Raw genomic sequence first — 16,922 nt, forward strand, 5'->3', positions numbered from 1 at the left:
GGTATTCATCTATAACCAGACCATGAAAATTAAATTTCCAGGAATCTTAACTTTTTAATTGTTTTTTTCAGGCTTGAGTTCAGAGAAGGTTAACCTTTTATCACAAAAGGTAGCAATGTTAAAATCTCATCCATAAAATATCTTGGATTACATCATATAAATCATTTCAATGAGAATCCATTCATTGGGGTTAAGAATATAAATAACAGAATTTTAAGATATATAGACCTTTGGGTAAGAAAGACTATTAAACATTATAAATGTGCCAATAAGTAAATAAAGCCACAGTTGCTAAGTGATCTAAATGTAACAGCTTTTAATCTACAAAAAGCATTTTATAATAGATCTGCCATCAAGAGCTCACAAAAATACCAAAACTTTTACCAATACAACCAACTACCTGCTCCTGAAGTTTTGCAAGACGTTGAACTCGTTCATCTTCAGAATCACCAGAAGAGTCATCTTCAGAGGAAGCTTCACTTCTGCTTTCTCTATCATGGACTTCTGTGGTATCTGTTTTGATGTAGCATACAGGCATACTCTCAACAGGTTCATCTGGGATCTTTGCAAAATGCATTTCAAAGACATCCTATAATGGTAAATGAGACTATAAACATTTTCTGTATTTCCAATTTAATGCAGCAATAACACCTTTTAACAAAAGTGTCACATTTTGATAATTCTCTTTTTCCTTGTGGTAATCGTTATATAATATATACATCAAGTCATTATGTTGTATACCTTAAACTTACACAATGTTAATTTACCAAAGAAGAAATATAAGACTTGTGCTTCCTTGCTTGCTAACCTTAGCAACTTTTCTCTTCTCTTCTAGGTCTCTTCTAAGACAGACCTCTCAAGTTGTGTAGAGAATGTTCTTTCAAGGATCTTCTGCCCATGTTTTGATCCATCATTCCACTACCTCCCACTGGGTCAGCCTCAACAGTCCTCGAGCTTTCCCTTCAGGGAGACATGGGCTCCAGTCAATCCTATCTCAGTTATCTACTATCCCCTCTTCGCTAATATTTCTCCAATATCTTCTATGTGCACAGCAGCCTCATAAAAAGATGTGCTAATGTATGCTATACCTCAAAAACAAACAAACAATCTCTACACTTTAATAAATTGTGCTTTATTTTGGGAAGTAGGGTGTTCTTTGTCTTTTCAGTTATGGTTCAAAAATTTCCAAACTGTTCAGAAGAAACTCACTTTCAGGAACACGGAAGATGGCAGCGTAGGAGGACGCTGGGCTCACCTCGTCCTGCTGATCACTTAGATTCCACCCACATCTGCCTAAATAACCCAGAAAACTGCCAGAAGGCTAGCAGAATGGACTCTCCGGGGCCAAGCATAGACGAGAGGCCCACGGAAGAGGGTCGGAAGGGCAGAGAGGCGGTGCGCACTACATGGACTGGCGGAGGGAGCCGGGGCAGTGAAGGGGTGGCCAGCCCACCCGGCAAGGCAGAGCCCCTGAGTCTGGCTTGCAAAGCGGAGGGGCCGGACGGAGTGTGTTCTGACAGCCAGCAGGACTTAACATCTGGAATGTTATAAGTCAACAGCTCTGCTCCGAGAGCGGGAGGGCTAGAGGACAACGGGAGGGAGAGTTGTTGAGCTCCGGAGAACAGAGCTCAGCTTGGTGGGGAACAAAGGCGCTCGCCAGCGCCATCTCCCTCGCCCATCCCCCAGCCAAAATCCCAAAGGGAACCAGATCCCGGCACAGAACTTGCTTGCACCGCAAACACCCAATGCTGTGCTTCTGCGGATCCATCCCTCCGACGGGTCTGCCTCCCTCCCAGTGCTGCAGGGCCTCTCCTGCAGGGGACCACCTACAGCAAAGTAAGCTGAGCCTGCTACTCCTGCCCCTGTGCACCTTGCAGATCCACCCTGGCTAATACGCCAGATCCCATCAGAGCAGCACCACAACTGTACCTGGCAGTGTGCAAGCAGCCCAGAGGGGCCACACCACTCCACAGTGAGTCCTGCCCCTGGGAGAGGGGAAGATAAGATACACACCAGTCTAACTGTGCCCCCAGCGGTGGGCTGGGGACAGACATCAGGTCTGACTATGGCCCTGCCCACCAACACAAGTTACTCCAGACAGCACAGGGGAAGTGCCCTGCAGTTTGGCGCCACCCCAGGAACTACCCAAAATGATGAAACAGAAGAATTCGCCTCAAAAGAAACTACAGGAAGTAGTGACAGCTAACAAACTGATCAAAAATGATTTAGGCTATGTAACGGAACAAGAATTTAGACTAATAGTCATAACATTAATCACTAGGCTTGAAAAAAGCATAGAGGATAGCAGAGAATCTATTGCTACAGAGATCAAGGGATTAAGAAATAGTCATGAGGAGCTAAAAAATGCTATAAATGAGGTACAAAATAAAATGGAGGTGGCCATGTCATGGATTGAAGAAGCAGAAGAGAGAATATGTGAATTAAACGATAAAATTATGGAAAAAGAGGAAGCTGAGAAAAAGATAAAAAAAAAATCCAGGAGTATGAGGGGAGATTTACAGAACTAAGTGATGCAATCAAACAGAACAATATCCGTATCACAGGAATTCCAGAAGAGAGAGAGAAAGGGGCTGAAGGTGTACTTGAACAAATCATAGCTGATAACTTCCCTGATCTGGGGAAGGAAACAGGCATCGAAATCCAAGAGGCACAGAGAACTCCCTTTAGATGTAACTTGAATTGATCTTCTACAAGACATATCATAGTGAAACTGACAAAATACAAGGATAAAGAGGGAATTCTGAAAGCAGCTAGGGATAAACAGGCTCTAACTTATAAAGGGAGACCCATAAGCCTAGTGGCAGACCTATCTACTGAAATTTGTCAGGCCAGAAAGGAATGGCAGGAAATCTTCAATATGATAAACAGAAAAAATATGCAGCCAAGAATCCTTTATCCAGCAAGTCTGTCATTCAGAATAGAAGGAGAGATAAAGGTCTTCCCAAACAAACAAAAACTGAAGGAATTCATCACCACTAAACCAGCCCTACAGGAGATCCTAAGGGGGATTCTGTGAGTGAAATGTTGCAAGGACCACAAAGTATCAGAGACATCACTATAAGCATGAAACCGACAGACATCACAATGACTCTAAACCCGTATCTTTCAAAATAACACTGAATGTAAATGGACTAAATGCTCCAACCAAGACATAGGGTATCAGAATGGATAAAAAAACAAGACCCATCTATTTGCTGTCTACAAGAGACTCATTTTAGACCTGAGGACACCTTCAGATTGAAAGTGAGGGGATGGAGAACTATCTATCATGCTCCTGGAAGTCAAAAGAAAGCTGGAGTAGCCATACGTATATCAGGCAAACTAGACTTTAAATTAAAGGCTGTAACAAGAGATGAATAAGGGCATTATATAATAATCACAGGGTCTATCCATCAGGAAGAGCTAACAAATATAAATGTCTATCAGCCGATTATGGGAGCCCCCAAATATATAAAACAATTAATCACAAACATGAGCTACCTTATTGATGAGAATGTGGTAACTCCAGGGGACTTTAATACTCCACTTACAACAATGGATAGATCATCTAGACACAGGATCAATAAAGAAACAAGGACCCTGAGAGATACATTGGATCAGATGGACTTGACAGATACATTTAGAACTCTGCATCCCAAAGCAACAGAATATACTTTCTTCTCGAGTGCACATGGAACATTCTCCAAGATAGATCACATACTGGGTCACAAGACAGCCCTTCATAAGTATAAAAGAATTGAGATCATACCATGCACACTTTCAGACCACAATGCTATGAAACTTGAAATCAATCACAGGAAAAAGTCTGGAAAACCTCCAAAAGCATGGAGGTTAAAGAACACCCTACTAAAGAATGAGTGGGTCAACCAGGCAATTAGAGAAGAAACTTAACAATAGATGGAAACAAATGAAAATACAACAATCCAAACACCTTGGGTTGCAGCAAAGGCAGTCCTGAGAGGAAAATACATTGCAATCCAGGCCTATCTGAAGAAACAAGAAAAATCCCAAATACAAAATCTAACAGCACACCTAAAGGAACTAGAAGCAGAACAGCAAAGACACCCCACACCCAGCAGAAGAGAAATAATAAAGATCAGAGCAGAAATAAACAATATAGAATCTAAAAAAAACAGTAGAGCAGATGAATGAAATCAAGAATTGGTTTTTGAAAAAATAAACAAAATTGATAAACCTCTAGCCAGGCTTCTCAAAAAGAAAAGGGAAAGGACCCAAATAGATAAAATCATCAATGAAAATGGAATTATTACAACCAATCCCTCAGAAATACAAGCAATTATCAAGGAATACTATGAAAAATTATATGCCAACAAACTGGACAAACTGGAAGAAATGGACAAATTCCTAAGCACCCACACACTTCCAAATCTCAAACAGGAAGAAATAGAAAATTTGAACAGACCCATAACCAGTGAAGAAACTGAATCGGTTATCAAAAACCTCCCAACAAATAAGAGTCCAAGACCAGATGGCTTCCCTGGGGAATTCTACCAGACATTTAAAACAGAGCTAATACTTATCCTTCTCAAGCTGTTCCAAAAAATAGAAAGGGAAGGAAAACTTCCAGACTCATTCTATGAAGCCAGCATTACTTTGTTTCCCAAACCAGACAAAGACCCAGCAAAAAAAGAGAACTACAGGCCAATATCCCTGATGAATATGGATGCAAAAATTCTCAACAAGACACTAGCAAATTGAATTCAACAGCATATAAAAAGAATTATTCACCATGACCAAGTGGGATTCATTCCTGGGCTGCAGGGCTGGTTCAACATTTGCAAATCAATCAACGTGATACATCACATTAATAAAAGAAAAGAAAACCATATGATCCTGTCAATCGATACAGAAAAAGCATTTGACAAAATTCAGCATTCTTTCTTAATAAAAACCCTCAAGAAAGTTGGGATAGAAGGAAAATACTTAAACATCATAAAAGCCATTTATGAAAATCCCACAGCTAATATCATCCTCAATGGGGAAAAACTGAGAGCTTCCCCCCTGAGATCAGGAACACGACAGGGATGTCCACTCTCACCGCTGTTGTTTAACATAGTGTTGGAAGTTCTAGCATCAGCAATCAGACAACAAAAGGAAATCAAAGGCACCAAATTGGCAAAAATGAAGTCAAGCTTTCACATTTTGCAGGTGATGTGATATTATACATGGAAAACCCAACAGACTCCACCAAAAGTCTGCTAGAACATACCTGAACTCAAAGTCACAGGATACAAAATCAATGTACAGAAATCAGTTGCATTTTTATACACTAATAATGAAGCAAAAGAAAGACAAAGAAACTGATCCCATTCACAATTGCACCAAGAATCATAAAATACCTAGGAATAAACCTAACCAAAGATGTAAAAGATCTGTATACTGAAAATTTTAGAAAGCTTATGAAGGAAATTGAAGACGATATATAGAAATGGAAAAACATTCTGTGCTCATTGATTGGAAGAATCAATATTGTTAAAATGTCAATACTACACAAAACTATCTACACACTCAATGCAATCCCAATCAAAATTGCACCAGCATTCTTCTTGAAGCTACAACAAGCAATCCTAAAATTTGTATGGAACCACAAAAGACCACGAATAAACAAAGTAATATTGAAGAAAACCAAAGCAGGAGGCACCACAATCCCAGACTTTAGCCTCTACTACAAAGCTGTAATCATCAAGACAGCATGGTATTGGCACAAAAACAGACACATAGACCAATGGAATAGAATAGAGACTCCAGAATTAGACCCACAAATGTATGGCCAACTCATCTTTGACAAAGCAGGAAAGAATATCCAATGGAAAAAAGACAGTTTCTAACAAATGGTGCAGGGAGAACTGGACAGCAACATGCAGAAGAATGAAACTAGATCACTTTCTTACACCATTCACAAAAATAAATTCAAAATGGATAAAGGACCTGAATGTGAGACAGGAAACCATCAAAACCCTAGAGGAGAATGCAGGAAAAAACCTCTCTGACCTCAGCCGCAGCAATTATTTACTTGACACATCCCCAAAGGCAAGGGAATTAAAAACAAAAATGAACTATTGGGACCTCATGAAGATAAAAAGCTTCTGCACTGCAAAGGAAACAATAAACTAAAAGGCAACCAACGGAATGGGAAAAGATATTTGCAAATGTCATATTGGACAAAGGGCTAGTATACAAAATCTATAAAGAATTCCCCAAACTCAACACCCGAAAAACAAATAATCCAGTGAAGAAATGGGCAGAAGACATGAATAGACACTTCTCTAAAGAAGACATCTGGATGGCCAACAGGCACATGAAAAGATGCTCAATGTCGCTCCTCTTCAGGGAAATACAGATCAAAACCGCACTGAGATACCACCTCACGCCAGTCAGAGTGGCCAAAATGAACAAATCAGGAGACTATAGATACTGGTGAGGATGTGGAGAAACGGGAACCCTCTTGCACTGTTGGTGGGAATGCAAACTGGTACAGCCACTCTGGAAAAAAGTGTGGAGGTTCCTCAAAAAATTAAAAATGGATCTACGCTATAACCCAGCAATAGCACTGCTAGGAATTTACCCAAGGGACACAGGAGTGCTGATGCATAGAGGCACTTGTACCCCAATGTTTAGAGCATCACTTTCAACAATAGCCAAATTATGGAAAGAGCCTAAATGTCCATCAACTGATGAATGGATAAAGAAATTGTGGTTTATATACACAATGGAATACTACGTGGCAATGAGAATGAATGAAATATGGCCTTTTCTAGCAACGTGGATGGAACTGGAGAGTGTGATGCTAAGTGAAATAAGTCATACAGAGAAAGACAGATACCATATGTTTTCACTCTTATGTGGATCCTGAGAAACTTAACAGAAGACCATGGGGGAGGGGAAGGAATAAATAAAGGTTAGAGACGGAGGGAGCCAAACCATAAGAGACTTAAAAACTGAGAACAAACTGAGAGTTGATGGGGGTGGGAGGGAGGGGACAGTGGGTGATGGGTACTGAGGAGGGCACCTGTTGGGATGAGCACTGTGTGTTTTATGGAAACCAATTTGACAATAAATTTCATGTTAAAAAAAAATTTAAAAAAAAAAAGGAGAAATTCACTTTCAGAGCACACCTATCAACTTACCTGGAGTGTTCTTGCCATTGTCACTACTTCATGATCTGGAGGATTGTACTTGTAGCAATTCATGAACATTAATCTAACATCTGCCGCAAATTCATATGCATCTTTATATTCTTGGTTGTCCATTTTTCCCTAAATTAAGGAAAAATTACAGGATTCACAAACAACATAGTTCAAAAATTATTTGAGCACCTACATTACTAAATAGTTCAAATAACAGAAGAATATAGACAATACCAGAAACAGATACCCACCCTCCAAATTTGACATATGTAAAAATTCTGCTATATTTGTTTTGGTATTTTTTGACTTTGAAAATATCCAATGAATTTTGACATGCAGAGATAAGGAAGGAGGACATTCCAAGTAAAAACAAAAACAAAAACAAAAAACAGAAACAAAATCACAAAAGCAGGAAAACAGTGCATTTCCAGGTAATCTTGGATAGACAAGTTTGATCCTAGGAAAGTGGTGAAAAGATAAATTCCTTAAATGAACCCTGAACATCTAAATGAAAGGTTTTTACTAAAATTCTCCTAAAAATGAAAAGACGTAAAAAATTGAACAGAATTGGTAAAAGGAAGGAAATAATAAAGATCAAAGCTGAAATAAATGAAAGACAAAAACAAAAACAAACAAACAAAAATTACAGGTCAATATCCCTGATGAATATAGATGCAAAAATCCTTAACGAAAGATTAGCAAAATTCATTCACCATGAGCAAATGAGATTTACTCCAGGAATGCAAGGATGATTCAATAATCTTATAAAACATGTGAACAAAATGAAGGATAAAAACCATATGGGCATCTCAATAAATGCAGAAAAAAATTGACAAACTTCAACATCTTTTCATGATAAAACTCTCAACAAAGTGGGCTTAAAGAGAACATACCTCAACATAATAAAGACCATATATGAAAAACCCAGTTAACACCATACTCAATGTGAAAAACTCAAAGCTTTCCATTTAAGACCACGAAGACAAGAATGTCCATTCTCACCACTTTTACTCAATATAGTACTGAAAATCCTAACCACAGTAACTAGACAAGAAAAAGTAAAAGACACTCAAAGTGGTACAGAAAAAGTAAAACTCACTTTTTGTATATGACATGATACTATATACAGAAAACCCTAAAAACTCCACCAAAGAACTATAAGAATAAATGAATTCAGTAAAGTTGCAGGATACAAAATTAATATACAGAAACATACTGCCTCTATATGCTAATACTGAAGTAGCAGAAAGAAAAATTAAGAAAAACAATCCTATTTATAACTGCATCAAAAAGCAAAAACAAAAACAAATTCCCTAAAAATAAATTTCACCAAGAGAGTGAAAGACCTTTACTTTGAAAATTATAAGACACTGATGAAAGAAATGTCTTTTCACAAATGAAAAGATAAACCATGCTCAGAAATTTGAAGAATTAATATTGTTAAAATATCCATATCACCCAAAGAAATCCACAGATTCAATACAATCCTGATGAAAATGCTAATCATAGTTTTCATAGAACTAGAACAAACAATCCTAAACCACAAAGACCTTGAATAGCCAAGGCAATCTTAAGAAAGAGGACCGGGAAGACTGGGTGGCTCAGTTGGTTAAGTGTCAGACTCTTGGTTTCAGCTCAAGTCATGATCTCACGATTTTGTGGGTTCGAGCCCTGCATTGGGCTCTGTGCTGACAGTGCAAAGCCTGCTTGGGATTCTCTCTCTCCCTTTCTCTCTGCCCCTCCCCACTCACACTGTCACTATCTCTCTCTCAAAAATATATGTAAAAAAAAAAAGAACAAATCCAGAGGAATCACAATCCCAGATTTCAAAATATACTACCAAGCTATAATAATCAAAATAGTGTGATATTGACACAAAAATAGACCCATAAATCAGTGGAGCAGGACAGAGAGAGCCCAGAAATAAACCCATACTTACATAGTCAATCTATGAGAAAGGAATCAAGAATATACAGTAGGGAATAGACTCTCTTCAAATGGTACTGAGGTAACTGGACCACTACATGCAAAAGAATGAAAATTGAACCGCTTTCGTACACCATACACAAAAATTCAAAAACGGATTAAAGACCTAAATAAAACCATAAAACTCCTAGAAGAAAACATAGGCAGTAATCTCTTGGACATGGGCCTTAGCAACATTTTTTTGGATGTGTCCTCAGGCAAGGGAAACAAAAGCAAAAATAAAGTACATCAGATGAAAAACCTTTTGCACAATGAAGGATATCATCAACAAAACAAAAATGCAACCAACTGAATGGGAGAAGATACTTGCAAATGATTCATCTGATAAGGGGTTAATATCCAAGATATATAAATAATTCATATAAGGAAACAAAAACACTAAATCAAGAAATATATATGCATCTCTGTTTATTGCACTATTATTTACATAGTCAAGGTATGGATGCAACCTCAGTGTTTATCAACAGATGAATGGATAAAGAATATGTCACACAGACAGTCACACACTCACATACACACACATATATCACACACAGCCATAAAAAAGGATGAGATCTTGCCATCTCTAACAACATGGATGGACCTACAAGGTATTATGCTAAGCAAAATAAGACAGAGAGACAAATACCATATCATTTCACTCGTATGTTGCATCTAAAAAACAAAACACACACACACACACACACACTTACTTTTCTCACATGTATAAAGTTGCTCCTTCCCTCCAATAAGACCAAAGTTACTGGGGATTGGATAACATTAGCTAAAATAAAACCAAGAAGTCAGAGGAGGAGTTCAGATATGTCAGCTCCATACAAACCTAGCTTTTGTGTATATTTAAAAACGGTACTGGGGTGCCTGGGTGGCTCAGTCAGTCAGGCGTCCGACTTCGGCTTAGGTCATGATCTCACAGTTCATGGGTTTGAGCCCCATGTCAGGCTCTGTGCTGACAGCTCAGAGCCTGGAGCCTGTTTCAGATTCTGTGTTTCCCTCTCTCTCTGCCCCTCCCCTGTTCACGCTCTGTCTCTGTCTCAAGAATAAATAAACATTAAAAAAAAAAATTTAAAGACGGTACTTACAAGGCACATCCAAAACAATTCCTCTGACTTTCAAAGAGACTAGTATTTGGTTCACATATGAAAACAAAGTCTCAATTAATTCTCAAAGTGCCATTAGTAGGTTTTAAAACTTACCCCTCAGAATAGAAGTAAATGGTGTTAAGACTTCTCAACCCGTGTGCCCATATGAGAACAGAAAATGAAAAGATCAAGAAGCAGCTTTTAGGAGAATTGTTCTATCAAGTGCCGGGGTTATAAAATATTTTAGGAATATTTCTGATACTTCTCAAGCAAACTTACAGGGCTTAAATTATAATAACTTCATTATGTGTTCAAATACACCTAAACATTTTGTTTATAAAGAAAAATGTGGGAAGACAGTGATGTAGAAAGAACAAATATTGTTAAAAGGTCTATACTACCCAAAGCAATCTACACACTCAGTGCAATCCCTATCAAAATAACACCAACATTCTTCACAGAGCTAGAGCAAACAATCCTAAAATTTGTATGGAACCACAAAAGATCCCAAATAGCCAAAGTAATGTTGAAAAGAAAACCAAATCGGGAGGCATCACAATCCCACACTTTAACCTGTATTACAAAGCTAGAATCATCAAGACAGTAGGTATCGGCACAAAACAGACACACAGAACAATGGAATAGAGAACCCAGAAATGGACCCACAAATACATGGCCAACTAATCTTCGACAAAGCAGGAAAGAGTATCCAGTGGAAAGAAGACAGTCTCTTTAGCAAATGGTGCTGGGATAATTAGACAGCAACATGAAGAAGAATGAAACTGGACCACTTTCTTAAACCATACACAAAAGTAAATTCAAAATGGATGAAAGATCTAAATGTGAGACAGGAAACCATCAAAATCGTATAGGAGAAAACAGGTAGCAACCTCTCTGACCTAGCCCACAGCAACTTCTTGCTTGACATGTCTCCAGAGGCAAGGAAAATAAAAGCAAAAATGAACTATTGGGACCTCATAAAGATAAAAGGCTTGTGCACAGCAAAGGAAAGTCAACAAAACTAAAAGGCTACTGATGGAATGGGAGAAGATATTTGCAAATGACATATCAGATAAAGGGTTAGTATCCAAATTGTACAAAGAACTTGCCAAACTCAACAGCCAAAAAACAAATAATCCAGTGAAGAAATGGGCAGAAGATATGAATAGACACTTTTCCAAAGAAGATAACCAGATGGCTAATAGACACATGAAAAGACGCTCAACCTCATCGATAGCACCACACACCAGTCAGAATGGTTAAAATTAACAACTCAGGACACAACAGATATTGGTGAGGATGTGGAGAAAGGGGAACCCTTTTGCACTGTTGTTGGGAATACAAACTGGGGCAGCCACTCTGGAAAACTGTGGAGGTTCCTCAAAAAATTAAATATAGAACTACCCTATGACCCAGCAATAGCACTACTAGGAATTCATCTAAAAGATACAAAAATGCTGATTCAAAGGGGCAGATGCACCCACAATGTTTATAGCAGCACTATCAACAATACCCAAATTATGGAGAAAGCCCAAATTTCCATCAACTGACGGATTAAGAAGATATGGTCTCTCTCTCTCTCTCTACACACACACACACACACACACACACACACACACACACACACACTGGAATACTACTCGGTGACGAAAAAGAATGAAATCTTGCCATTTGCAACAATGTGGATGGCACTGGAGGGTATTATGCTAAGCGAAATTAAGTCAGAGAAAGATATGATTTCACTCATATGTGGAATATGAGAAACAACAGACATAAGGGAAGGGAAGGAAAAATAAGATAAAAACACTGAGGGATTCAAATTATAAAAGACTTACAAACACAGAACAAACTAAGGGCTGCTGGAGTGGGGTGGTGGGTTAAATGGGTGATGGACATTAAGGAGGGCACTTTTTCAGGATGAGCGCTGGATATCATATGTAAGAGATGAATCACGGGTTCTACTCCTGAAGCCAAGACTACCCTCTATGTTAACTAACTTGAAAAAAAAATTTACAATGACAAGAATACTTTTATAATTAAGAAGTTCTTCCTATTAAGAAAACATTTACCTTAATAGTTCCAAGATCCATTGGATTTTTCACAATATCATAGTAGTTATGGAGCCCCAAAGCATTAACATCAACAGGATTATAAAAGGGCCATGCATAGGACAAGTGTTTCTTTGCAAGCATTTCTTTAAGAATCTCACTACAGTGCCTTAATTGTTCGGTCACTTCAACACTCTTTATGACTTTACATAGTTGCTGAGAATCTGGCAGAACAGTCTTCAGCACATTTTCTTTCATAGGTGGCATTTTCACTGATTTTTTTTCTGCAAGTGTTGGGGAAGATTCACCACTTGCGTTAACTACTGAAGTTGTAGGAGTCGTGGTATCTGCTTTCCTCTTCACACCCCTTGTAACCTGAAACAATTCAATAACAACAACTGTAATTAAAGTGACATTCACAGCAACAGTTTTCAAACTTTTTTTGATGGTTACTCCTACAGTTAAAAAAAACAACAAAAAAAAAACAAAAAAAAGGAAAAAATTATCAGTACCATGTCGTCTATATATTAAATATTAGTAAAAGTTAATTTCTTTTCTACAGGTAAATTAATAGCTCAAATATTTTCTTCCTACATCCCAAAGACTGGTCTTATGCAAACCTTTGAGATCAATGAGAGATGGGAAACAATAAAAGTCACTGTTATGCAAAAACAAGTTCTGAATACCTGAAATCGGCTACGGTATACAATTTTAAATTATCAACCCATCAAGTTATGATTCAAAAGAAGTTACATAACACACAGAAAATAGGTAGTTGGGCAACTGATACTAATATAAAAACATATAAGCCAGTTCAAATTCTACCTAAAAATCTCTAAAATTTGGTTCACATTCTAGATCTGTTAAAAAATGTACACAAAGATTGACTGTGGTATACTGAAGACCAATTTTCAGATCAACTTAAAAAAAGGTTTAGTCATTACAACAATCCCTTACACTGAAACATTTTAAAGTCATAGTAAACTTACTTGGGCCACTGTTTGTGAGGTAGTGTTGAATGGAGTACCTTGTGACATGTTTGAAGGAGAAATAGATGTCTTAGGAAATACAGAGGGAATCACTTGCTGCTTAAATACTTTGTCCAGTGCTTTTGGGGATTGTTTTTCTTTACCAGAAGGAACTGCTACATTATGTTGAATCCCTAGTAAAGTGTGAACCAGAGTAAATATGAGTAAAATATAAAACTATTTTTCTATTAGTATTCTATTTTAATTCACTTAGTTCAGCTTTTTAGTAATATAAACACAGGAAACTCCCATTCTCCTTTGAAACCCTCCCACAGGTACTTGCTAACATTTGTTAGACCAATTTAGATATAATATTAGAGACTTCAAACCTGATATTAATGGAAGCCTTATCAATTTTATTCAGAAAGGTGCCTGGCTTAAATTTACACTAATAGAGATCTGTGAGTAGCTTCAGTAAATTTTAGACATCGTGGAGACAAACTACATAATACTATGTGAGGTCTCCAGAATGCTCTGCATAAATATCCAAGAACCTTAAAACTATGACAGAGCCCATCATTGGTTAACACAAAACAATAGATATGAACATAATCTTCTTATCAATATATCCTTCAGATGACTCTGCCGGAGGAACCACTGTGTATGGTCTTCTGCCTTGTATGTTCCCAGAGAACACCAACCCTTAAGACATTTGGATCACATCGCTCTGAAATCTATTATTTCAAAAGTCCATCCTTGTATCCAGGTAACTCCATTCTTCAGACTATGAGACTAATGTGCTGCCCACTACACCAAGAGGGCTGCTACGGTAACTCCACTCTTCTAATCACTCGCACCATAAACCTTGGAGTCATCTTTGACTCCATGGTTGTTCAAACCCAATATCCCCATCCATCAGCAAACTCTTTTGGCTCTATTTTCTTATCCAGAATCTGATTACAATTACAAGTGGTAATCACCCTGGTCCCAGGCATCAATTCTTAACTGGATTTCTACAGTAGTATCCTATGAGCCCTTCCTTCTTCTGCTTTTACATCCTGTAGTCTGTTCTCAAAATAGCCCTCGAACTGATATTTTAAATTCAAATAAGATCATGACACTTCTGTTCAATGCCCAATGACTTCTAATCTTTTCTTTTCAAATAAAAGCCAAAGTCCCTACAATGCCTTGTAGGGACCTGTGTCATCTCTCTACCTATGCTCCTCCCCCATGTCCCCACCTCTGCCCTCCTTCCAACCGCACTTCCTATCACTCCACCCCTTCACTAATTTCACTTAGCCTACTGGCCTACTGTCCTCAAATTTGGTAAGCATAAGCAGACAATTTGCTCTGCCTGTAAGGAGATAGCCTCATCAGCTCACTCCAACATTCCCTTCATGCCTTTGCTGAAATGTTACCTTCTCAAGCTACCCTATATAGAACAGCTTTCTCCTTCCACTCCCACCACTTTCTTATTCTCTTATTCTTATTTTTTTCTTTGCCCTTATCACATTTGACATAGAATATATAGATATCCCTGACCCTCCAAATTCTCAACAAACTCAGGAACCAAATATTTTTGAATATATTTTAAGACAGGGCTGGTATTCCTCAATCTCTTATTTCTCATTACTCACTAACTAAAACTTAGGAACCAAAGAGACTGAGATAACCTCCTATCTTTTGATATTCCAACTGTGGCTCTTTGAACTCAGGAGCTAAACAGATAAGTATAATGAGAAATACTTACATTTACTTAATGTTACCAATTTCCTCAACAAAAACAAAAAGCTCTGTGAGGGGAAAGGAACTTTGTTTTGATCTCTACAATATCCCTTGTGCCTAATACAGTACTTGGGACATAAGAGGACTCAATGGATATTTATTGTATGCTTATTATGTATCAGGCCACCATTCTAGGTGCTCAGGCACAATAATGAACAAGATAGACAGTTTCTGTCCTTGTTGACCATATTGTCTAGTATAAGAAATAGAAAAAAAAAAAGTAATCAAATTGATTACAATTGATGCTATGCACTAGAAAGGAAATAAGTGGGAGTACTGACAAAAGACAGAGACCTACTATAAAGAAGATAGCCAAAGAAGTCTCTTTGAAGAGGTATCAATTCAGATGTTACTGGAAAGAAGTAGCCAGCCAGAGAATGGGGTGGCAGTAAAACTGTATTCCAAGACAATCAGTAGGGAAAACTTCAATGAGTGAGATGAAAGTAGTTCAGGATGAGAATAGAGAAATGGGCAAAGATTTAATCCCAAAAGGCCACGGTAGGAATTCAGACTTCATTTTAATATGAGAAGCTATAGAGGAGGTTTTAAGCAGGTTAATGATGTATTTTTATTTTTTGATGTATAGTTTATTTTTAAAAGACTGCCTTTGCAGGGCACCTGGGTGGCTCAATCAGTCAAGCGTCCGACTCTTGGTTTCAGCTCAGGTCATGATCTCGTGGCTCGTGGGTTCAAGCCCCACATCAGACTCTGTGTTGATGGTGGAGCCTGTTTATGATTCTCTCTCCCCTCCTCTCTACTCCTCCCCTGCTCATGCTCTCTCTCTCAAAATAAATAAACTTAAAAATAAATAAAAATAAAAGACTACTTTTGCTATTGTGTAGGGAACACAGAACAATCGAGATCACAGGGGCTAAGAAGATTGTAGCCCAAGTTAGTATTATTGCAAAAACAATCTTAGGATTGAATTCAAATGATTACTAATGAACAGAAGGGGAGAAAGAATCAAAGAAGGAAGGAATCAAGAACAACTTCTACTATTCTGGCTTGAATAACTGTTTATTAGTACCATTTTCTGTTATACAGAATAACCTAAGAAGTTCAGTGTTTAACTATAAGCAAGGTAAATGAAAGATGTGTATCTCTCATCCAAGTGGAAGACATCCACGTGGAAATGTCCAGTGACTTGAAGATAATAATTGGTTTCTCAGGGAGGACTGTGTTAGAGATATAGATTTGAAGATTAATAGCATACAGATGGAATTTAGAAAAAGGATACTAATATCAAGCCCTGAAAAGAAAACCCCAATACTTTAGAAATCGAATAGAAAAGAATAGGGGCACCAGGGTGGTTCAGTCAGTTAAGCGTCTGACTCTTGATTTCAGCTCAGGACATGATCTCATGGTTTGTGAGTTTGAGTTCCATGTCGAGCCCCATGCACTAAGAGTGCAAAGCCTGCTTGGGATTCTCTTTCTCCTTCTCTCTCTGCCCCTCCCCTACTCTCTCCCTCTCAAAAAAAAAAGTTTGTTTTCAGTATTTAGAAAAGAATGATAATGCCAAGAGGACTACAGAATGGGAAGTAAGCTCACACAACTAGAGTGTGCACAAAGAATAAAGGCATTTCAAGAAAGAGACAGTAGTCTTCTAAAGCAAATACTGATTAAGATCAAGTAAAATGAGAATAGAAAAATATTACTTAAATATTGTCACATGAAGACTGATCCAGCTCATGAAGGCAATGGCCCAAAGTGACAGGGAGGGAAAGGATCCTTTTATAGACCTTTGCTCTAGCTGATCCCCCTGCCTGGAATGTTCTTCTTTGTTCAAATCTTAACTTCTCAATGAGGCCCACTCTAAACCCAACATGCTTGTTTGCCTCTCTTTTCCTACTACAATGTAAACTCCAAGATGGCAAAAGTTTTTGTTTT

The 16,922-nt window shown here is 38.0% G+C and overlaps 1 protein-coding gene across 6 annotated transcripts in view; it reads right to left on the reverse strand.

Annotated features, from left to right (window-relative positions):
- The window catches only part of BRDT (bromodomain testis associated), an 81,196-nt gene that overhangs the window by 44,998 nt on the left and 19,276 nt on the right, over nt 1-16,922 (reverse strand). For all 6 annotated transcript variants that reach the window (XM_058716595.1, XM_058716593.1, XM_058716591.1 and 3 more), the window contains 4 exons: nt 13,272-13,444; nt 12,304-12,657; nt 7,170-7,298; nt 401-589 (listed from right to left, as the gene is read on the reverse strand). In XM_058716595.1, the coding sequence (XP_058572578.1) occupies nt 401-589; nt 7,170-7,298; nt 12,304-12,657; nt 13,272-13,444 (845 nt within the window). The remainder of the gene's footprint in view (nt 1-400; nt 590-7,169; nt 7,299-12,303; nt 12,658-13,271; nt 13,445-16,922) is intronic.

Source organism: Neofelis nebulosa, chromosome 2 (assembly GCF_028018385.1).
Source record: "Neofelis nebulosa isolate mNeoNeb1 chromosome 2, mNeoNeb1.pri, whole genome shotgun sequence".
Lineage (NCBI taxonomy): Eukaryota > Metazoa > Chordata > Mammalia > Carnivora > Felidae > Neofelis > Neofelis nebulosa.